Source organism: Theobroma cacao, chromosome 4 (genome assembly GCF_053813885.1).
Source record: "Theobroma cacao isolate CCN51 chromosome 4, ASM5381388v1, whole genome shotgun sequence".
Classification (NCBI taxonomy): Eukaryota; Viridiplantae; Streptophyta; class Magnoliopsida; order Malvales; family Malvaceae; genus Theobroma; species Theobroma cacao.
In genome coordinates, this window is record NC_142642.1 from 39,169,298 (window position 1) to 39,191,489 (window position 22,192).

The window sequence follows — 22,192 nt, forward strand, 5'->3', positions numbered from 1 at the left end:
CTTTTCTTTTTTCATATAATTAACATATCGTATTTATTTTCTCAATTAATCTTTTGTAAATAATTATATTCTCAAAAGGAGTTATATCGTTAGTTTAACTTAATAAAATATCAAAACACACTCAATTTAACAACTAATTTATTTGTTCAGAAAATGTAGACTGAAAGAATAAATTTAAAATTTACTTAATTTTTAGTGATATCATATTTATGATAACAGGACGTGCAAGTGAAATTTAAAAATAAATTTAAAAGAATATAGAGATTTAAATATGTTATTGTATTTCTCACATGAGAATAACCATGAACATACATTCAATTGGGATAGAAATGGACGGTGATATTGATATTGAAATAGGAATTAAATCCTTCCAACCATTGCTGAAACTGAACTCTTTTGTCGTTGAATGGGCCTTTGTTGTTAATGTGCGTGCCATGCAACATCCTGAAATTCTTAATAATAAAGGGCAAAAAAAACAAAAGAAAAAGGACAACAACGCAATCTCATGCAACACACAAGACAAAATAGCTCAACACCCACCAACAACCAATTCAAAAATGACACGTAGATGGCGACGAGGCACGTGTTGGAATATGATTCGCAACTTTCGTGAAACGAGGTTGTAGCGAGAATTTCTCTCCATTTCCTACGAGGGCATTTAAGGAAATTCGAGGAATTCAAAGTTCCTTTAGCCCCCATGACTTAGCGCTATAACCGCAATCCCATCCACTCATGTCATTCATCAAAGCCTTTTTATTTTGCTTTTATTCATTTTATTTTCTTAAAACTTATTATAATAAATAAATAAATATATAAAACACCAACCGCCATTTTTTTAACTCCATCCGAGGTCTGCTTCTCCGCCTCGAAGGTTCAAAGAATCAATCACTCTTCCCTCTCTTTCCAAGCTCAGGTAGCATCAATTTTCCAATATCAAATTTTTATTTTTTTAATTCATTTTTTTATTTACTTTCATTGAATTTTTTGTTTATTTCTTCATAATTTTGCTGTTTTTTTTTAAAATTTATTCAAACAAATCGAATTAAGCAGGATAAAAAGTTGAGGAAAAGAGAAAATGTCTTCGGCTATGAAAGGAATAGTTATAAGGAGTACGGCAGATGTATGTAAGCAGGGGCTATTCAAGGGAAAGTACACGGATCATCATCATTACTTTGATCTCGTTAGAGAGAACCGTTCATTTCTTGGTGCGAGGCCAAGGTGTGTCCGTCGTCTTGGAGTTGCTCGTTGCGTCACCGAAGAATATCCCCGTAGTAACGGAAAGAAGTTGTCGAGTTCGAAACAGAGGAAGGTTGAGACGGTGGCGGAAGCCATACTTACGCCGGTGTCTGATCCAACACGGACTATGGAGAAGGTATACTCGTTCTTTTTCTTCTCTTATCAGTTAAGACTGCATGCAAAACTCAGTAGTTAAAAATTAGATTAGCAAGCATGAGCCCAATTAACTAAAACAAGATTAACCAGCTTCTTTAGGATGTAATACTAATGAAGGATAAGGTGGCAGTAGTTTTTGTAGTTTTGACCTATCTGGGCTGGCCTTTCATGTTTCTGGGCTCATATGTCAGTTTTCTGGTGCATGACCTTGCTGCAATATATGGGACCGCTGGATGGCTTGGGATTGGGTTAGTTAGCCAGCTTTAGTTCTGTCGGGTAGTGGCCAATGGGGGCTTAGTTTGGGCTGTAACGAGCTGCAAAGTTTTGGGTTGAATACTTGGATCGGACTAAGATAGGCCCTATTATGTACAAAATGGAGCATTTCCGGTCGTTGGGGTAGTTTTGAGTGGGACCATGGATGGGAGGGAAGAAGATGGTGTTGGAGTATGATTCATTGATTTGTTCATCTTACATTTCCAAGATTATCTTACTAATTAATTAAGTTAATTAAAAAATGTATTCAAGCATTTGATTCAATAATTAGTGTATAATTTTCTTGCTCGAGGGCATTGAATCTCCGCTTTTCTCAAATAAAAAAAAATAACTAACAAGATTTAGAATTAAAAAAGTTTGATAGAATGAATAAACTGATAGTACTTACTAAGAGTAGGAACCAGGAGATACCTACATGTAATGTCTATATAAATATAATTTTCGTGATTAAAGTGATTAAGTCCCTTGTTCTATCTATGGTCGTGTGTTTGTCTTTTCATAACAAGCTAAGAGATGACTTTGAATGTGCATTCATCAATGCGGCATAGCAATAGCTTCGTTCCCATCCTGCTTGCTGTCTCCTGGAATTCACCATCGTAATGCCTTTAAATGTTAATTCCATGAAAATCCAAAAAAGGATATAAATACACATGTTAACACATATAGGCATGATTGCTGCAACTTTGCTTGTTACCAGATGTGATATAAATCCACCGCTAGAATGGTATCATCTACTTAGCCAAATCTGTAATTTAGAATGCAAGGACTAGCTACAAGCTTGTATTGACTCTTCACTTCTTTGCACAGAGAGTATTTACTTTTGGAAAAGGAAGGAGTGAAGGCCATAAGGGCATGAAGTCCCTGGTAAGCATTCTTCATCTTTATTATGCAACAATTAGTTCACGAAACTTTCAAAATTTTTATCGTTATTAGTCTTTTTTATATTATTTTTTATGTCTTATCTCTACGTGGATGCGTGCATGCCATGGTATTGAAAAGTCAAGCTGGAATAGGGCTCAAACATATTTTTTGCTATGGCACTGGCTCACATTTTCAGTTAAATCCTCTTGATTTTATTTTGTGCAATATATGCACTCTAGAAACCAGGTTATTATGTAAAATTGCGAGTTTCTGGACAGATTAATGAATGTGTTTTTTTTTTTTTATTAATGTAGTTAGGGGGGAAAGGAGCAAACCTGGCAGAGATGTCCAGCATTGGGTTATCAGTTCCACCTGGACTTACCATATCAACAGAAGCATGCCAGGAGTATCAGCAGAATGGGAAGAAGCTACCAGAAGGCCTGTGGGAGGAGATATTGGAAGGCTCGAAGAGTGTGGAAGAAGACATGGGTTGTATCCTTGGTGACCCGGCAAAGCCACTACTCCTCTCTGTTCGCTCTGGTGCTGCGGTAAGGGATTGGGATGCTTAAAATAATGCAATGATCCTATGGGTTATGCACAGCTTCTGGTAATTAAAGCAACTGTGCATGGCATATTTCTTACTCTAGGCAGCAAACATGCAGTATGTAGAACATCGAGCTTGCTTGTTGACTGATATTTCTTCCATATGTTTAGATCTCGATGCCTGGTATGATGGACACTGTCCTTAACCTTGGACTGAATGATGAAGTGGTTGCTGGTTTGGCCGCAAAAAGTGGGGAGCGTTTCGCTTATGACTCTTATCGACGTTTCCTCGATATGTTTGGAGATGTGGTAAGTTATTCTTTTTCATGAGTTGATATGGTTCATTACATTAACATATCTCAATAAATGCACTGTCAGCAGAGTTTCTTATTTAATGTGTTTCACACAATTTTTTCGGTTGACCTTAACTCAATGAAATGATTAGGCCCAAAATAGAAAATCCAGTGAGACACATTAACCACCTAAATGCATTGAACTTCGTCAATTAGTGCAACTTTTTGAAATTTTTTCTCAAAGGTATTTGTGATAGTTTCCTCCGAAAAAAATTTTGTCATCTCTTTTCATTGTTGCTGAGTTTTTGTCAAAACTCTTTTCATTGATAATTTAGGTAATGGGTATTCCACACTCATTGTTTGAGGAGAGGCTAGAGAAAATGAAGGAAGCAAAAGGAGCTACACTTGACACTGATCTAACAGCATCTGATCTCAAAGAGCTCGTAGAACAGTACAAGAATGTTTATGTAGAAGCCAAGGGTGAAAAGTTCCCTTCAGGTAGGAATGCAACTTCGAATCAATTTTCCTCACTGTACTAACTTTTATTATAATTTTGAATATACTCAAGTGTGGATTTCACGTAAGGGTTTGGCAAACTAAGTTATCCTCAAATTTGGAATGTATATGATAAATTTGAAACTCTCACCTTTGATGCATCTTTATTTGCAGATCCAAAGAAGCAGTTATTGTTGTCTGTTAAGGCAGTTTTTGATTCTTGGGACAGCCCAAGGGCCATTAAGTATAGAAGCATCAATCAGATAACTGGTTTAAAGGGAACAGCAGTAAATATTCAAACCATGGTGTTTGGAAACATGGGAAATACTTCAGGGACGGGGGTTTTATTCACTAGAAATCCAAGCACTGGAGAAAAGAAACTCTATGGAGAATTCCTAGTCAATGCTCAGGTTGTAAACATATACCAAAGTTCCTATCTCTACACAACTCCCTCATTTCTCTCCATATTTCTAAAATTAGAATAAGACTCTTTTGTGGTAATTTATGAATGTAACTGATGAATCGCTCTGAAAAGGGAGAGGACGTTGTTGCGGGAATTAGAACACCAGAAGAATTGGACACAATGAAAAGTTACATGCCTGAGGCTTACAAAGAGCTTGTGCAGAACTGTGAGATTCTTGAGCGACATTACAAGGATATGATGGTAAAAGTTTTTACTTGCATAATATATAAAACTTCATTCAAGTTTGTATATTGACAACTTTAATTTAGTGCAATTCTTTGTTGTAATTTATAGTACAAATTGAACCTATATTTCCAGTTTTTAATACTTTCCCAAATTATCTTTTAAACAGATATCATGGTGATCACTCTTGAACCAATAGCCGAAGAATTAACTCTTGGTTATTGCTCCCTTTGTTAAACACAGGATATTGAGTTCACAGTTCAAGAAAATAGGTTATGGATGCTGCAATGTCGATCTGGAAAGCGTACTGGTAAAGGTGCAGTAAAGATAGCTGTAGACATGGTTAATGAAGGACTTGTTGATAAACGTGCTGCAATTAAGATGGTGGAACCACAACATCTTGACCAGCTTCTTCATCCACAGGTATGTGCACCAGACACTAAATATGAGGGAAATATGCTTTCTTTGTTTTTATTTGAAAACAAACTTGAAGTACAGATCCAAAAGCATGGACTATGAATGATAGGACCACCTTTACTTTTGCATTGATGAACTATCCATAGAGGGAACAAAAACCAATCTTTGATGCAGAGGACAACAGAAACAGATTGATGTAATAATATGCAATAACGGCTATCATTATCATATCATTTTCAGTATGTTTTAGTTAGTTGGTAAATATTAAGATAACATGACTAATGTTATGTTCGGTCCAATTAGTTTGAGGACCCTTCTGCTTACAAAGACAAAGTGGTTGCCACGGGGTTACCTGCTTCTCCTGGAGCAGCAGTGGGGCAGATTGTGTTCAGTGCTGATGATGCTGAAGAATGGCATGCACAAGGAAAGAGTCCCATCTTGGTATGCTCATCTTGATGTCCATTTATAACATTTTATTATCATCCTATTCTAAGCTGAATTCAAAAAAGTATAAATTATGTGTAATTTTGAGAAAAAGATACTGCCTGTTGAAAGGCTTAGCCATTCAGATGTGTGAACTACTGAAATCTTCTATGTTCTAACACATTATCAGTGAGAAAACTGTGTACTATGCAGTTAAACTTCCTTTTTCTATAATCTGAGGAACTGAACACTCTCATGATTTTGCATGTGTAAAGGTAAGGACAGAAACCAGTCCGGAGGATGTTGGAGGTATGTATGCGGCTGCTGGGATTTTGACAGCTAGAGGTGGAATGACATCTCATGCAGCTGTTGTAGCACGTGGATGGGGAAAGTGTTGTGTTTCTGGCTGTTCAGATATTCGTGTGAATGATGCTGAGAAGGTAATTTTATTCTTCCTCCTCCTATAATTTGCCTGTTCTCATGAAATGGGGTTCGCTGTATATGCTGCTTTATCTATAATGCAGGTTCTCACAGTTGGAGACATGGTGATTAAAGAAGGAGAATGGTTTTCACTAAATGGTTCTACTGGTGAAGTAATTCTAGGAAAACAGCCGCTAGCTCCTCCAGCATTAAGTCGTGATTTAGAAGCCTTTATGTCTTGGGCTGATGAAATTAGGCGCCTCAAGGTTCTATATGTCCTTCAGCTGGCCATTAGTGCTATATACCTAAGTATTTGGAAGGTCTCTCGATTGATTCAGCCTTATAATTTGCTGACAGGTAATGGCAAATGCTGACACGCCTGAAGATGCACTAACAGCTAGAAATAATGGTGCTCAAGGGATTGGCCTTTGTAGGACAGAACACATGGTAACTTTTCTGTCATCATATTTGACTTTGTCTTTTATTAACTCCTTGACTTTGCAGCATTTTTAATGATCCATGAATAAATATTACAAGTTCCATGCAGATTGATGGTTCATATACTACACAGGACTACCATCAGTTCATTATATGCATTCAAAAGAGTATGCATGCCTTACATATTCAGTTGAGAGAGGGCATTATATACTGTTTTTTCTCTTTTGGTGATTACAGGGGAGTATCCTTATCATCCCCCCAATTTTGGCATGAATTGTTAGTTAATGAGAACGAACATACTGTTTTGGGATGTCAAATCAAATTCTATCCTAAATGCATTTTATGGACGTATGTTGTCCTGTGCATTGAAAACAGACAGTTTTATATTTAAAAATCATATCTGGTAATAGAATTACTAATTGCTTCATGTTTTTGAATCCTTTTCAGTTCTTTGCTTCAGATGAGAGGATAAAGGCTGTCAGAAAGATGATAATGGCAGTAACACCAGAACAGAGGAAAGCAGCTCTTAACCTCTTACTTCCTTATCAGAGATCTGACTTTGAGGGAATTTTCCGTGCAATGGATGGTACTTTCCTCATCTTCTGTTTTTCTTTTACAGTATGTGTCATTGTCTGTCCAAGGACTTACAAGCTCAGTAGCATTGAAATACTAACAGTGTGATGCCAACCTGGTCGGAGCTCTATTGGTGCTTAAAATTTGCAAACAGGAACATATTTTCCTCTTTTAGTTTACATCTCTAGTGATGAGTGTGAATTTCATTTTAATTCCAGGCCTTCCAGTAACTATCCGATTGTTAGACCCTCCACTTCATGAATTTCTTCCCGAAGGTGACCTAGAACAGATAGTAAGTGAGTTAACTTCAGAGACCGGCACGACTGAAGATGAAGTTTTCTCAAGAATTGAAAAGTTATCAGAAGTGAATCCCATGCTTGGTTTCCGTGGCTGCAGGTTAATATTCCATTTTAATGAGCTTTCTAGTCTAAGTTTTGATTCTTAGAACCTTCAAAGCTGACAGTATTTTTTTTTCCTTTTTATTTCTTAGTTGCATAAGGATATAAAATCTTTATGAAATATTCAGGTTTCTGATTTTATCACAGTACATGCAAATAATGAATGAAGCACATGAAAGTGCCAAATAGAGTATAGGTCGAATTTGGATTATCGTAGAATTCATCTTGTTTATATGGATTTTTGATGTTCTGTCAACAGGCTGGGGATATCGTATCCTGAACTAACTGAGATGCAGGCGCGTGCAATCTTTCAGGCTGCTGTCTCAATGAGCAACCAAGGAGTTAAAGTTCTTCCTGAGATAATGGTTCCCCTTGTTGGAACCCCTCAGGCATGAGTCCTTAACTTCTTGCTTCTGTTGTGTTTTCCATATCTTCATTACAAAGTTTTGTCAATATTCTTCAGAATTAGCTTCTAATTCATTCTTCCTGATTGATTTTGATTTCAACACATCAAAATTGATGGGGTTTCCTCTATTTTCATGATTAAGCACTCAGATCCATTGATGTTGCAAAAAATTGACAATTTAAAGTTGCAGGAACTTGGTCATCAAGTCAGTTTAATACGGAGTATTGCAGAGAAAGTGTTCTCTGAGATGGGTTCTTCCTTAAGCTATAAGGTGGGGACAATGATTGAAATCCCCAGAGCTGCCTTAGTTGCTGATGAGGTACGTTAAACAAACTATCTCCTCATTGTTTTCCTAAACTCTGTAATAGCGGGGTTTTGTATATTTTCGTTGTCTTCAAACTCTTGAGCATAAAACTTGCAGTCTTGCCTGTACTTTCTCCTAGGAGAAGCATTTCAGATATGAATCTCAGTAAAATAGTTGATATATTATTTTTTGTGGTTAATAAAGGTTGAGAAATGTTCATGAATCTCGACAAGTATGCCTAATATTTAACATTTGATCATGGTAGATTGCAAAGGAAGCCGAATTCTTCTCCTTTGGAACCAACGATCTTACTCAAATGACATTTGGGTATAGCCGAGATGATGTTGGCAAATTTCTTCCCATATACCTATCCAAAGGCATTCTTCAAAGCGATCCATTTGAGGTTGGTCAACAGTATATGAGTGTTCATTAGCCTTCCCTGAAGACAGAATACCGTTTCAAATTCAATACCAACAATTAGTAAATGAATTGCCAGGTACTTGATCAGAAAGGTGTAGGCCAACTCATCAAAATTGCCACAGAAAAGGGTCGTGGAGCTAGGCCTAGCTTGAAGGCAAGTACTTGCGTTTTACTAGCAGGCATAATATTATACCATACTTACTATCACAATTTCATGAACAAGGGGTAGAATTTCTTCACCCATCACTATGTTTGGTATCAACCTATTGCTTGCAATGGACATGGAATCCTGCAGTGTCGATCTCTTCTTACAAGAAACAAAAACAAAGACATTCATCTGTACATTTAGATGTCAAGCAGATTGTAGGTCACCCTTTGTCAATATTTTGGGTACTGATTTCAAACATTTTCTTCTGGGAATAATACAATGATGATGAACAGGTTGGAATTTGTGGAGAGCATGGAGGGGAGCCTTCTTCTGTTGCCTTCTTTGCAGAAGCTGGATTGGACTATGTTTCATGCTCTCCATTCAGGTTGGATGCTTCTTATACCTTGAAACAGTAATTTATATACTACTTGTTTACATATAAAACCGGATCAAATTCATTTTCAAATTGCCTTGACAGGGTTCCAATTGCAAGGCTAGCAGCAGCTCAAGTTGCCATCTGAAAAGAAGATCTTGAGAGCTACCAAGCAACTCCATGTCGGATGAAATGCTGTAACTTTCCTATGCTCTTGTAAATAAATTTCTTGCAACCGTATTGCTGTCATATTAAAAGGCCTAAAAAGAAAAGTACCATGAACATATGATTATACAAAAGTGTAAATACTGAATAACAGTCAGCTCCTATGATATTGACACGAGTTGGAGCTGAGACTTGAGAATTACAAGAAAAAGCTCAGCAGGCCTATATCTTCTAATTCTGTCTTTGTAAGCTCAATAGCATGTAAAATAGGATGGCTTGTTATTTTGTACAAGTAAACTATACATGTTCTTATCATAAACATTTAGGTCATAAACTAACATGTTCTTATAATTACATTTTTATTTTTATTTTTTATTTACTACCCTAAAGGAACTTAATTTTGACAGTTCATTGCACCAACAAAATAAATCACTGTGTCTTTGCTTGTGACATCGAGCTCAAAGCTTTGAACAAAGCTTCTTGTACTGTTAAAAACCTTAAAATCTAATACATGCATGCCCATAGTTTCCCCGTTTCCAGGTGATTAGCAAAACCTAGGTTCCCTCCAAAGCCAACCTTATTTATGGGGAAGGCTCTTTTCTGTGTCCACCCTGATAAGTTAAAAGTTAAAATTAGTGTCATCCTTATCTGCTTTTGTTATCAAATGACACAGATAATAAAGAACCAAGTTCTGTCTTTGGTACAAGAAACAGGGGCACACAGAGAGCTTCCATTTCTTGGTTCAGATTCATACATACTTTTCATTACAAGTCATTCAATGTATACAATGAGTCATAAAAAACAATAAACAAGAGAGTACACTTGTTAAAACTATCTGAACAAGTGTTGCATTAGATTGAGAGTCTCTCACGCAAAGTAGCACGTAGTAGATATAACGTCTGCATGTTAAACAGATAAGTAGCCACACGTCAAAAGGTCAACAAAAGCATAAAGTCAGCAAGTATTACACACAACAGCTTTTTGGAGCTACATGAAAATATCATACCTGGAATCCTTATCTAATGATCCTAATGATCTTTTATGATTGGTTCGGCTGAGGGCTTGGGTCACCTGGGCTGAGCCTTTACTGTATGGATCTTTGTTTAGTGGTCTTTTTTATTTTTTAATTTAAGTTCAACAGCAACCAAAGCGCAAAACCATGGGCGCTCCAAGGTTCTGCCAAGGAAAACCTCTTCCATCGTCATCGACAACGATGTATAAAGATATGCATTTAAAAGTGAAAAAATTAGGGAACAAAAAAAAGACCAGGATTGTCTCTATGAACTTAAGATGAAGTGACTCAACAAGCAAACCGGGGCAATTCAAACCAGGAGGCAAGAAAAATGAAGAACAAAAACTGCAATGCTCACTTCCTAGTTGCTGAGTGCTGGCTGAAGTATGCATGAAAGTCTGCTGCAAATTGACCTGTCTAATACCAACAGATTCCCACAGGATTAAAAAAAAAAAGGAGCTGATGAAGGGATATACCTATATAGATGCAATGGTCCCATGGCATAGATGGTGACTCTGACACTATCAAGTCACTTGTTCATAGTATAAAAGAGACTTTAGTCGTTTGACAGTCTTAACACTTTGGCATATGACATTGAGGATTGAGTGTTTCAGTAGCATATCCCTGGGCTAGAATTTTTGCCACCCTATTGAAGCTATCCTCTCTTTTATTTCGTTTTACCTGTACGGTCAGCTGAAGATTCAATCATTCAAGTGGTTTAACTTGGTTGGATTCTTTGCAGAGTCGGACTGACCATCATGGTGATCGGGGTAATGTGCTTCTTTTGATTTTTGGTTCATTTTTTTGGTTGGTTAAAGAGTTGAATTGAGTAAGAACCTTTCTAGCTGTTAAGTTTTTTAGCAGCTATACTCTTTTGGAGGGTGAACCTTGGCAGTTGGCACATAGTTGCTTTATTGTGAGATTTGACATGAAAAGTCATAATGTTCAAAAACAACTTCTCTACCTTTCCCACGATCTTCCAATGATGAAAACATGATTAATAGCAGTTAAAAACTTGAAAAAAAAGTTTGAGTTTTAGTTAAGTTAATGCTAAGAGTGCTATCCAATAAGAAGATTTGCAAGCTTATAACTTATAAAACCCCACTTCTTTATGCAGCAGCGGCGGGTGTTCACCTTTGGCAAAGGAAGGAGTGAAGGCAACAAGGGCATGAAGTCCTTGGTAAGCATTCTTCAAAGTTCCTGTCCTCCAAGGAACTAATTTTCTTTCCCTTTCTTCTTGCCTCGATAATGTTTCTTTGACTAATATTTAAGAACTCATTTGTAAATTGTCCACGACGAAAAATGCAATCAAGAGAAAAGGAAGAGCATATTTATACTTTTGTCACAGAAGCTCCTACAAGGATCAAATTTTATATTTAGCTTAAATTTTGTTCAAAGATCATTCAATCCAGCTGGCATGTTATACGAGTGGAATCAAACAGATTATGGATGAATGCATTGCCAATTAATATTGTAGTTGGGGGGCAAGGGAGCAAACCTGGCAGAGATGGCCAGCATTGGATTATCAGTGCCCTCTGGGTTCACCATATCAACTGAAGCATGCCAGGAGTATCAGCAGAATGCCAAGAGACTACCAGAGGGACTATGGGAAGAGATACTGGAAGGCTTGAAAACTGTGGAGGAGGACATGGGAGCTTTTCTTGGTGACCCTTCCAAGCCACTTCTCCTTTCTGTCCGCTCTGGTGCAGCGGTAAGATCTTGCCAAGTTCCATTTTAATTGCTTACGCAGGCATGGTTGGAATAACCTATACACCACTAAGTATGTCAGAGAATCTTGTTTATTGACTGACTTGTGCTTTATATGTCTAGATTTCAATGCCTGGCATGATGGACACTGTCCTGAATCTTGGACTAAATGACAATATGGTTGCTGGTTTGGCTGCAAAAAGTGGAGAGCGCTTTGCTTATGATTCTTATCGACGATTCCTAGACATGTTTGGGGATGTTGTAAGTACTTCTTCTTGATGCAGTTCTATGCATTAACTTATCTTAATTTTCAACTGTCAAAGCTTAATTTAATCATTGTGCTCTGCCCGATTTCTGGCTAACCAGCTTTGTCTGATTCCCTTAATGAATGCAATCCAACTAATATTTTGGTTTTTGATAGTATCAGTCTTGTATCTATTTTTCAAAGTTTGCTGAATTTGTTAAAACCTCCTCTTGTTGAATTTGAGGTTATGGGCATTCCACACTCCTCATTTGAGGAGAAGATATCAAGGATGAAGCAAGTGAGAGGGGTTGAGCTTGACACTGAGCTAACTGAATCTGATCTTAAGGAGCTGGTGGAGCAGTACAAGAATGTATATCTCACAGTCAAGGGTGAAGAGTTTCCTTCGGGTATCTTATCCATCCTAATTATGGAGTTAAAAGAAGCTCATGCTTGATATTTTTCCTTTTTTTCCTTTGAAGTATTACAGAAGAAACTCAAGATTACATTCTTTTATTGGCATCAATTTGCAGATCCAAAGAAGCAGTTACAGTTGGCTGTTAAAGCAGTTTTCAATTCTTGGGATAGCCCAAGGGCCATTAAATATCGGAGCATTAACAAAATAAGTGGGTTGAAAGGAACAGCAGTAAACATCCAATGCATGGTGTTTGGAAACATGGGAGACACATCAGGGACAGGTGTTCTGTTCACTAGGAATCCAAGCACTGGTGAAAAGAAGCTTTATGGGGAATTTTTAGTCAATGCACAGGTTACACACACTGGCATCACCTCTGTCTGACTACTATTTTCTTTCTTCTTTTTGATGGTTTTATCATATAACAAGGCTAAAACATGTCTCTTTCTGTAGGGAGAGGATGTGGTTTCCGGAAACAGAACCCCAGAAGACTTGGATACCATGAAAAGTCACATGCCTGAACCTTACAAAGAACTTGTTATGAACTGCAAAATTCTTGAGCAACATTACAAAGATATGATGGTAAATTTTCCACTTTAAACTGGAATATCATACTTTTCTACTTATGTTATCGATTCCCGTGTTTATTCCCCTTTGTTATCTTGAATTATCAATGATAGATTATTGTACAAGTTAAGCTGTATTATATTCAGTCATACCTGATGTGTTAAACAGTTCTGACATAAACTAATCAGCCTTTTGTTTTCCCTGCAAATGTAGGATATTGAATTCACGGTACAAGAAAATAGGTTATGGATGTTACAATGTCGATCAGGGAAGCGTACTGGAAAAGGTGCAGTGAAGATAGCTGTAGACATGGTTAATGAAGGGCTTGTTGACACTCGAACTGCAATTAAGATGGTAGAGCCGCGTCATCTTGACCAACTTCTTCATCCTTGGGTAATAATTTCCACACAACAGTAGAAGCAATGAAAATCTGATGTATTCTAAAACAAGATTGAATCATTTAAAGCATAGTTCTATTTGCAACCTTGTCTATGCTTCAGGCTTGGGCAATTGTTAACAAAAGTAAACTTTGATGATTTTTCCTGTATTTCCAACATATTTCTTGTTTACTTTAATTAGTTCGAAGATCCATCTTCTTACAAAGACAAGGTGCTTGCTGTGGGCTTGCCTGCTTCTCCTGGAGCAGCAGTAGGGCAGATTGTGTTCAATGCTGAGGATGCGGAAGAATGGGATGCTGAAGGAAAGAGTGTCATCTTGGTATATGCTAATGAATTAGCTTCAAAAATGTATAGTACGGGCAAATAGTATTGATTCCGCTAGCTGAACGCTTTTATTGTTGTTTATGGTTGAAGGTAAGGACAGAGACCAGCGCAGAGGATGTTGGAGGCATGCATGCAGCTGCTGGTATCTTGACAGCTAGAGGTGGCATGACATCTCACGCAGCTGTTGTAGCACGTGGGTGGGGAAAGTGCTGTGTTGCTGGCTGTTCTGATATACAAGTAAATGACATTGAGAAGGTCGACCTCTAACTCTTATACCATCTTCCCTTTCTGTCCTGCGTCATACCTGTTTCATGAAAGGGGATCTTGTAATGTTACCTTATCAATAAAGCAGGTTCTTGTGATCGGGAAAATGATGCTTAAAGAAGGAGAATGGCTCTCTGTCAACGGGGCAACGGGTGAAGTGATCCTGGGAAAACAGCCTCTCTCTCCTCCGGTATTAAGTGTTGATTTGGAAACATTTATGTCATGGGCTGATGAAATTAGGCACCTTAAGGTTTGTACAATTAACTGCTACATTGTTCTTGTCTTTTACATTAGTAGATAGAAAGAATCATAGTGGATATGCTGTTATAGGTTATGGCAAATGTTGATACGCCTGAAGATGCACTGACTGCAAGAAAGAATGGTGCCCAGGGGATTGGTCTTTGTAGGACAGAACATATGGTAATGTTTTTTTCTTTCACACCTTTAGCAGCATCATATATCTGCTATTCGAATTGTTAACTGTGAATAAACCATCAAAGATAACAACAAAGGAGAGAATTGTGGGAAATGAAGAGAGATAAAGCAGGACAATTGGACGAATCACCTTTTTTTTTTTCTTCACACTGTATTTCTCCTTAAACTTCAAACAATTTATATGACAGGTATTATGGAACTTTTGTTATCTGGATCACTGATTTAAGAGACAGCATTGGTCTCACAACTCGATTTGGTCATTGGCTTAATTAGTGTAGATTATCCTAGAGCTTACATGGTTATAACCGGATTTATTGAGTTTCCAATCTTTCTTGTTTGGTAATTTTAGTTTTTCGCTTCAGAGGAGAGGATAAAGGCTGTGAGAATGATGATCATGGCAGTAACACCTAAACAGAGGGAAGCAGAACTAGAGCTGTTGCTTCCTTATCAAAGATCTGATTTTGAGGGAATTTTCAAGGCAATGGATGGTAACTTCCTCTTTTTATTCATTTATTTTCTTCCGTAGTTTTCTGTTTGCTGGACTGACAAATTAATGGTGTTTATCATTTTCATTTGATTTGCTTTGTCAATTATCTTATATTAAGTGTTTCAATTTTAGGCCTTCCTGTAACAATCCGATTGCTGGACCCTCCACTTCATGAGTTTCTTTCCAAGGGTGATGCAGAACAGATAGTATACGAATTAGCTTCAGAGACTGGCTTGAGCAAAGAAGAAGTTCTCTCAAAAATCGAGAAGCTATCAGAAGTTAATCCCATGCTTGGTTTGAGGGGCTGCAGGTTCTGTTACTTCTGATAAGCGTTTCTGAATTTCTTTCTTTTGTACTAGTGCTCACAATATCCCACTGCTTTAGCCATTTATCGTAGTCTGAACTAAGACCTTCTGAAAGCACATTGAAGAAGGATTCTGAGTTTAATAACCCTTTTGATGATATTGAACTATTCTGAAACTGGATTATGATACATGCAAAAAGTAGCATGTACAGAAAACGAAAGTTCCTGATGCTTCTGCTTTGTTCTGCTGTGCGTTAGAGATCAACTCTCAAAACTCCAATATGAGTTATACAGTTTATGATTTTGAGCCTTCATTTGCCAACAGGTTAGGAATATCCTCTCCTGAGCTTACTCAGATGCAAGTGCGGGCAATCTTTCAGGCTGCTGTCTCAGTAAGCAACCAAGGAGTTAAAGTACTTCCTGAGATAATGGTCCCACTAGTAGGAGCACCAGAGGTATAATTCTCTTCTGCCTTTGTGTGTTTTCATTTATTTTTCTTCTTGTTCTCTTAGGTTTTTCTTTAGGAAGACTGATGTTTTAAAGTGCAGGAACTAGGACACCAAGTCTGTTTAATCCACAGTGTTGCAAACGAAGTCTTCTCTGAGATGGGTTTTTCCATAAGCTATAAAGTTGGGACAATGATTGAGATCCCCAGAGCTGCCCTGGTTGCTGATGAAGTATGCTACATAGATTCTCAGTCTACCATTTCTTTTACTTTGAGTTTATACTAGCCAGGTCATGATCAATAGCAAAAACCAAGTATCTTTCACAATTCCAACATGTTGCAACAACAATCAACCTCCAGATTGGTGTCTGGTGGAAAGATTTTTAAGATTCATGCCATTCTAGTTTGGTTAAGCTTTAGGGTATCCATGTCAGAAACTTATGTAGGTTTCTCCCCAACTTAGTTCTTACATCTTTATTTCGTTTTGATAGATTGCCATGGAAGCAGAATTCTTCTCCTTTGGAACCAATGATCTGACACAAATGACGTTTGGGTTTTCTCGAGATGATGTAGGCAAATTTCTTCCTTTGTACTTATCAGAAGGCATCTTACAAAGTGATCCATTTGAGGTTAGTCAGCGCCATTTTCATCATCCTTAAATTCCAAGGCTTCTGAGTCAAGTAAATGGAACATTTTGCTTGCAGGTACTCGATCGGAAAGGTGTAGGCCAACTTATTAAGATTGCAGTGGAGAAAGGACGGCAAGCCAGGCCTGGCCTAGAGGCAAGAACATAGTATTAGATCAATTGGAGAGCTTCCTTACAATGATTTTTTTTTCTGCAATGCTTATATCTTCTCTGCCTCTTTCCAATACCAAATCTGTACCATTTTTAATGTAACAGGTTGGAATATGCGGGGAACATGGTGGGGAGCCTTCTTCCATTGCATTCTTTGCAGAGGCTGGATTTGACTATGTTTCATGTTCTCCATTCAGGTAATGTGATGTTTTTCACCTCAAAGTTGGTTTCCTTAACATTTCCAGAAATCCTAAAACAAGGGAAATTCTTGGCAGGGTTCCCATTGCAAGGCTAGCAGCAGCTCAAGTTGCTCTCTGAGTACCATTCCAAGAACAACTCAGCTCCTTCCACTTTTGTCAATATAGATCAGTCATGGATGATATTGTGCAAAAATAATACCATAGTTCTAAGAAATCATGCACATTTTTGTAAATAGGAAGAATCTGCCATGGTAATGTTGTGTTGAAATGTATAAAAAAATAATACAAGCACTCTCTCTTTGTGGATGGAGGTCTGTTCATGTAGTGAAAGTCGTGTACAATAGCATTAAAGAAAGTGGGTCTTGGGCTTTGGGCCCAAAAGCAGACAGCAAAAGGATTAAAAATAAAACCCTAGAAAAACCCCTCCATGGCTTTCGAGCTTCGCAGATCACAAAGAGGGGAAACAACATGGCGATAGAGAGCTACGTGGTGGTCCACAACATAGCAAAGAAGCACAACGTTGGAACGCTAGCTAGAAGTGCCACCGCCTTCGGCGTCAGTGAAATAATTATAGTCGGCCGCCGTGACTTCAACGCCTTTGGTAGCCACGGCTCCACTTCCCACCTCCGTTTCCGCCACTTCCATTCCCTCACCGACGCCAACCTTTACCTCAAAGTAAACATCTTTTTCCTCTCCCTAACAAACCCATGTCCCAAAATCCCTTCTTTTTCAACCTTTTATTTAAATTAACTGTATTTTTCATTGTAAGGAGAAAGATTGTGATATTTGTGGGGTTGAGATCACCGACGGTGCCGTTTCAGTAACTGAGCATCCTTTCAAGAAAAGCACTGCTTTTCTTCTTGGTAATGAGGTAAAATCCATTTGCTAAATTTAGCTGAATTTTCTGATTATTGGGTTTTTTTTTTCTTTTTTCTTTTAACATTTTTTTTCTTTATCTAATGCTTTGCAGGGAACGGGGCTTTCTGCTAAGGAATGTGAGATGTGTGATTTCTTTGTTTACATTCCTCAATATGGAGGTGGCACTGCCTCTTTGAATGTCACTGTTGCTGCTTCTATTGTTTTGCATCATTTTGGAGGTATTGCAAACCTCTAATCCTACTTTACAAATGCTTGTAACTGTCAGCATGCCCATTTTCTATGAGCTTTTCTAGATGAATAAGTTTAACCAATCGTGGTGGTTGAATTGCTTCATTTCATGGCTTTTTTGTGATTGTTAATGTTCCTTCGGAGTAGATAGTTTCTTAGTATTGAAGCTTTAACTTTTGTAATCCCCTTGAATGTTTTTTAATGACCAGTATAGTTGATTATGGGGAAGAGTGAAATCTTTCTATAGTTTCTTCTTGTGAGGTTGCTAAGGATTGTTGGGAAGATGGGTGTGCTTGCCATAAATTTTAGAGAAAAACCAGTCAAGATCATTAACCTATAAAATCCTAAAGTTGTTATAACTAGTTGTTTACAATTTCCTACCAGATTGGTTCTCCGAGTAACTAGTATGAGTTGTATCATATCCGTGAACATGTTGTATACATCTAAGTTATTGAACTTGGTTCTTTTGTTCTTATCAATTAGTCATTAGTGCCCTTTTTGTGCTGATTCCTAGTTCTTATTATCCGTCATGCAAACTTAAAGTAGTGTTTACCTCTCAATAGAGTTCCTTGACTTGTGTCTACATTTTATTGCTTATGTGCAACTTGTGATCCTTACTTCAGTTGAGCAGTCAAATGAAGTCTAACTGGATGTTGTTTAAGCTGGTGAACATGTTTTACTTGACTTTGAAGGGAATACTGGGATTTATGTTATCTCTCTTTAAGTTACTTATGCAACCAATCTGCCGATCTTCTTATACATGCCCTTGTGCAGTTTGGGCAGGGTTTTCAGAGAGAATTCGTGATGGAAACAAGTTTGTTGTGGCTGAGAAACCTTTGAAACAGGTGAGCCGAAAATACTGCACGGAAACAGATGATTCTATCATTGAAGAGCGAAAATCAAGAAGGGAAAATGCTTCCAATGGATTCTTCGACGAAGGAAAAAATGGTGCATCTTCTGCTAATCTTCTGGATTCAGTGTTTACTGAGGAGTGATCGAAGGAATCAAAGATCGAATTTCTCTGCAGATGATACAAACTTTGCCACTGAACTTTGGAAAGAAATTTGGGCCAATGGTCCCCCTCATTGAAATGTGGCAAACAGCTTCTACCTAACCATGAACAGAAGAGAAGCCCGATTTTTGAAGAAATTGCTGTCTGTGAATCCATTGAGTAAAAGGGTTGCAAGGGAGTCCTTTCAGACCTAGGGCACCTCAAATGACTGGACAATAATTGAATTTTGTATTGGTTTGCTTTGGTCAGCATCTTTATAAATTGTAATGGTCATATCAAGGATCACATTATTGTTTTGTTTTTTATAATAATTACTCATAAGTATTGCGGCAGTAATTTAATTTCACGTGTATATGTAGAACCCTCTCTCTCTCTCTCTCTCTCTCTCTTTCTGTGTATTGTCTGAGATACAATGTCAATAGGCTTCCAAGGGTTGCAACCCCATTGAACGCCCTAGGAGGCTAGGACCCCAAAACCAAAGATTAAACTCATGGGGATCTTCATTTTCTGAGGACGGCTAACACATTAAACCAGACATGACCATATGTAACACATGTTTTGGCCTCAACTTTACGCATCTTTTTTTCATTGTTCTCTTATTTGAGATTGACATTTATTGTTTGCATTTAAGCCGTGTCATGCTACAGGAATTAAGAGAGGGAATCCATTTAAGGTTGCTAAAATCTTAGATCCAGACAAGTCTTGGTAACCGTTTGAGGAAAGTTTGGGATTTTAGCTGTAGCTCGATGCAAAGACCTTTGCATCACTTACGTAAGATTTTTCAGTAGTTTTGTACTTGTTACTTCCTACTTTCCTGTACATTGTGGGTCCAATAAGAGAGGTGCAAGAACCTTTGTTTCAGTGGTAGTAGTTAGTGTAGTTTTGGCGTGTTGTTGAAGGAGATCAACAATCTAGCGCCAAATTTCAACTCCCGCCACTCTACTTGGGGCAGTTGGGGATCATTTGTCTTTTTAACTATTTTCTCAGTCTCTGCATCCACAGTTCTTGCCTGCTAAATCTGTCAATTTAGAGCTTTCTTCACTACTCATCCCATCTAACAGTTGAGGAAAAACTATCTCATTTTCCTGGGATTTTAGTGGGTAAAGGCTGAAACTTCCAATGCAGACCAGAAAGATTGAAGGGATCTTTTGCGGCAATCAAGCAGCTTACATGTTGGGTATTTTCAGAAGAAAAATGTGTCAGCTTTGCTCGAGAATAAGGTGGCTGATAAGGAAGCGACCAAGGCCGAAGGTTATCATCAGGAGGTTGGGGAGGTTGAACTCGAAAGGTCAGAGGAAAGGAGATCTTGGCACCAAGAATTCCAGCATTCACTTGTATGGCGACTTGGGTTTTTCCAATCCTAAAAGGCCAATAAGAATTGCAACATTTAATGTTGCCATGTTCTCCCTTGCTCCTGTCATTTCAGAAGCTGAGGAAGCAGGTCTGTTCAGCTATGGAGAGGAGGATTATATGGCATTAAAAAGCCCATTCCAGTTCAACCTTCACACAAAGTCTCCGAATTGTTATCCAAAGAGTATACTAAAGCAATCTCCCTTGCATAATTCCCACACCAGTCCTGACAGTATCTCTAAGCAAAAGAAGTTCTCCAGATCGAAACAGAAGGTGTCAATCAACCTTCCTGATAATGAGATTTCATTGGCACAGAGGAAACTGCTCACCTTTGTGGAAGATGTAAAAGAGGGCGCATCAGACATGATCACCAGCAGAATCAACAGGAACAATGTCATTATGAGGTCCCCTGTTTGTTTACCTTCCAGTATGATTAACTTCTGGAATGAAGGGAGCTTGAGAAGTGGTAGAAGCATTGCAGAAGTGCTTAGAGAGGTGGATGCTGATATCCTGGCTCTTCAAGATGTGAAGGCACAGGAAGAAAAAGGCATGAAGCCTTTATCCGATTTAGCTGCAGCCCTCGGGATGAAGTATGTTTTTGCTGAAAGTTGGGCTCCGGACTACGGAAACGCCATCCTGTCAAAATGGCCGATCAAGAGATGGACAGTACAAAAGATAGCTGATGATGACGATTTCAGGTGAGCATTCCTTGATCTCTGAAAAAGCCAATGACGTTTGCAAAGCCATGATTCTTACTAACTTCATGTTGGGTGTTAACCCAGGAATGTGCTCAAGGCCACAATTGAAGTACCCTGGGCAGGAGAAGTGAACTTCTACTGCACCCAACTTGACCATTTAGATGAGAATTGGAGAATGAAGCAGATAAAAGCAATAACTGAATCGAACAACTCTTCCCACCTATTACTAGGAGGTTTGAACTCCCTGAATGGATCAGATTACTCATCAGAGAGATGGACAGACATAGTCAAGGTAATTCTACCACATTAGAGCTGTATGCAAAGAAGGATTTTTGCTTGATCTTCCAGTACACTAGTTTTAAGACAATGCCAATATTGCAGTACTATGAGGACATAGGCAAGCCTAGACCAAGAACTGAAGTAATGAAGTTGCTGAGGGGAAGAGAATACACAGATGCTAAAGACTATGCGGGCGAATGTGAACCAGTGGTCATCATAGCCAAAGGCCAAAGTACATGACCTATCTTAGTATATACTGTCCCCCTTTTTACATGTTTTCATGCTTGTTTATATGAATTCTGCTGATGCAGATGTCCAAGGAACATGCAAGTATGGCACGCGTGTGGATTACATTTTGGCATCATCAAACTCCCCATACAACTTTGTTCCTGGATCCTACTCAGTCATTTCATCCAAAGGTACATCAGATCACCATATTGTTAAGGTTGATCTGGTGAAAGGAGGTGAGAAATCTCAGCAAAATGTCATCAAAAGAGACCGGAAACCTACCCAGAAGAAGGTCATACGCATGACAAACTCTAGCTGCTCTTCTGGAGGCATATGGAAATTAAATGCTTGAAATTGGTTTTCCTTCTCATTGTCATTAAGATAGCTTCAATGCTCGTATTGGGTACTTGAACCAAAATAAATTGCATGTATATCAATATCTATTCCTGATGGCTGACACATAATTTCACAGAAATTAATCTAAAATATAGATCAAGCATGTGTATTTACAATGAACTTTCACTCTTTTTCTTCCTACTGATTATCAAAATGAGCAGCAGTTTGCCAAGTCATTGGTTGGTAAACCACCACAAGCCCATAATCCAGGGGTCAAACATGGAGCAGAATATAGACTTGCCAGGAGGCTAAGCAAATTTCACAAGTCATTCTCTCTAAAACAACTAACAGGCAACAAACCAATTAATTAAAATCAATTAATTATACGTTCAAGTTGCAAGTTGAAAATGAAAGCATTCTGTCAGAGAAAGCTGTGTAACTAAACTAATGGGAAAAGCATGGCTGCTTCCATAGCCTTTGAAAATTTCTGATGCAAGTTTGTTAATCTAAATGAAAGAATGTTCAACTTGTAAGCTGATTAGACATTAGATTAAATTTATTCTTGAATGTATTCACTTAAGAATTTTTAAACACTTGTA

The 22,192-nt window shown here is 38.0% G+C and overlaps 4 protein-coding genes across 6 annotated transcripts; all 4 read left to right on the forward strand.

The window, feature by feature from the left end:
• The first annotated feature begins 755 nt into the window (after nucleotides 1-755).
• Nucleotides 756-9,339, forward strand: LOC18603387 (pyruvate, phosphate dikinase, chloroplastic). Of its 2 annotated transcripts, none has more exons than XM_007035326.3 (21): nucleotides 756-913; nucleotides 1,051-1,372; nucleotides 2,473-2,529; nucleotides 2,841-3,074; nucleotides 3,241-3,378; nucleotides 3,698-3,860; nucleotides 4,032-4,267; nucleotides 4,393-4,521; nucleotides 4,747-4,926; nucleotides 5,224-5,361; nucleotides 5,619-5,783; nucleotides 5,868-6,029; nucleotides 6,121-6,210; nucleotides 6,649-6,787; nucleotides 6,993-7,170; nucleotides 7,432-7,561; nucleotides 7,769-7,897; nucleotides 8,148-8,285; nucleotides 8,379-8,456; nucleotides 8,744-8,835; nucleotides 8,929-9,339. In XM_007035326.3, the coding sequence occupies exons 2-21, from the start codon at nucleotides 1,076-1,078 to the stop codon at nucleotides 8,969-8,971; spliced, it is 2,916 nt and encodes a 971-aa protein (XP_007035388.3). In that variant the 5' UTR covers nucleotides 756-913; nucleotides 1,051-1,075; the 3' UTR covers nucleotides 8,972-9,339. The 2 variants fall into 2 exon arrangements, with proteins under 2 accessions (XP_007035388.3, XP_007035391.3); XM_007035329.3 differs by having other exon boundaries at nucleotides 762-913; nucleotides 1,048-1,372.
• Nucleotides 9,340-10,126: 787 nt separating this feature from the next.
• Nucleotides 10,127-16,889, forward strand: LOC18603389 (pyruvate, phosphate dikinase, chloroplastic-like). Of its 2 annotated transcripts, none has more exons than XM_018119547.2 (20): nucleotides 10,127-10,770; nucleotides 11,118-11,180; nucleotides 11,478-11,711; nucleotides 11,831-11,968; nucleotides 12,196-12,358; nucleotides 12,482-12,717; nucleotides 12,817-12,945; nucleotides 13,144-13,323; nucleotides 13,510-13,647; nucleotides 13,743-13,907; nucleotides 14,005-14,166; nucleotides 14,247-14,336; nucleotides 14,701-14,839; nucleotides 14,971-15,148; nucleotides 15,468-15,597; nucleotides 15,691-15,819; nucleotides 16,079-16,216; nucleotides 16,292-16,369; nucleotides 16,489-16,580; nucleotides 16,659-16,889. In XM_018119547.2, the coding sequence occupies exons 1-20, from the start codon at nucleotides 10,759-10,761 to the stop codon at nucleotides 16,699-16,701; spliced, it is 2,637 nt and encodes an 878-aa protein (XP_017975036.2). In that variant the 5' UTR covers nucleotides 10,127-10,758; the 3' UTR covers nucleotides 16,702-16,889. The 2 variants fall into 2 exon arrangements, with proteins under 2 accessions (XP_017975036.2, XP_017975037.2); XM_018119548.2 differs by having other exon boundaries at nucleotides 11,121-11,180.
• LOC18603390 (tRNA/rRNA methyltransferase (SpoU) family protein) lies at nucleotides 16,851-19,046 on the forward strand. The gene is made up of 4 exons (XM_007035340.3): nucleotides 16,851-17,258; nucleotides 17,353-17,454; nucleotides 17,554-17,680; nucleotides 18,465-19,046. Exons 1-4 carry the CDS (start codon nucleotides 16,851-16,853, stop codon nucleotides 18,683-18,685), a joined length of 858 nt encoding a protein of 285 aa, XP_007035402.3. The 3' UTR covers nucleotides 18,686-19,046.
• A 579-nt stretch (nucleotides 19,047-19,625) lies between these two features.
• Nucleotides 19,626-21,773, forward strand: LOC18603391 (DNAse I-like superfamily protein). Its single transcript, XM_018119255.2, has 4 exons — nucleotides 19,626-20,750; nucleotides 20,835-21,042; nucleotides 21,132-21,261; nucleotides 21,341-21,773. Exons 1-4 carry the CDS (start codon nucleotides 19,822-19,824, stop codon nucleotides 21,607-21,609), a joined length of 1,536 nt encoding a protein of 511 aa, XP_017974744.2. The 5' UTR covers nucleotides 19,626-19,821; the 3' UTR covers nucleotides 21,610-21,773.
• Nucleotides 21,774-22,192: the final 419 nt, after the last annotated feature.

Coding starts and splice junctions, on each gene's coding strand:
- LOC18603387 (XM_007035326.3), top strand. CDS start 1,076: ATGTCTTCGGCTATGAAAGGAATAGTTATAAGGAGTACGGCAGATGTA. Junction 4,268..4,392: donor AATTCCTAGTCAATGCTCAG/GTTGTAAACATA, acceptor CGCTCTGAAAAG/GGAGAGGACGTTGTTGCGGG. Junction 5,784..5,867: donor GTGTGAATGATGCTGAGAAG/GTAATTTTATTC, acceptor TCTATAATGCAG/GTTCTCACAGTTGGAGACAT.
- LOC18603389 (XM_018119547.2), top strand. Junction 14,167..14,246: donor ATGAAATTAGGCACCTTAAG/GTTTGTACAATT, acceptor ATGCTGTTATAG/GTTATGGCAAATGTTGATAC. Junction 14,337..14,700: donor TTTGTAGGACAGAACATATG/GTAATGTTTTTT, acceptor TGGTAATTTTAG/TTTTTCGCTTCAGAGGAGAG.
- LOC18603390 (XM_007035340.3), top strand. CDS start 16,851: ATGTATAAAAAAATAATACAAGCACTCTCTCTTTGTGGATGGAGGTCT. Junction 17,259..17,352: donor ACGCCAACCTTTACCTCAAA/GTAAACATCTTT, acceptor TTTCATTGTAAG/GAGAAAGATTGTGATATTTG. Junction 17,681..18,464: donor TGTTTTGCATCATTTTGGAG/GTATTGCAAACC, acceptor GCCCTTGTGCAG/TTTGGGCAGGGTTTTCAGAG.
- LOC18603391 (XM_018119255.2), top strand. CDS start 19,822: ATGCAGACCAGAAAGATTGAAGGGATCTTTTGCGGCAATCAAGCAGCT. Junction 21,043..21,131: donor GATGGACAGACATAGTCAAG/GTAATTCTACCA, acceptor CCAATATTGCAG/TACTATGAGGACATAGGCAA. Junction 21,262..21,340: donor CATCATAGCCAAAGGCCAAA/GTACATGACCTA, acceptor CTGCTGATGCAG/ATGTCCAAGGAACATGCAAG.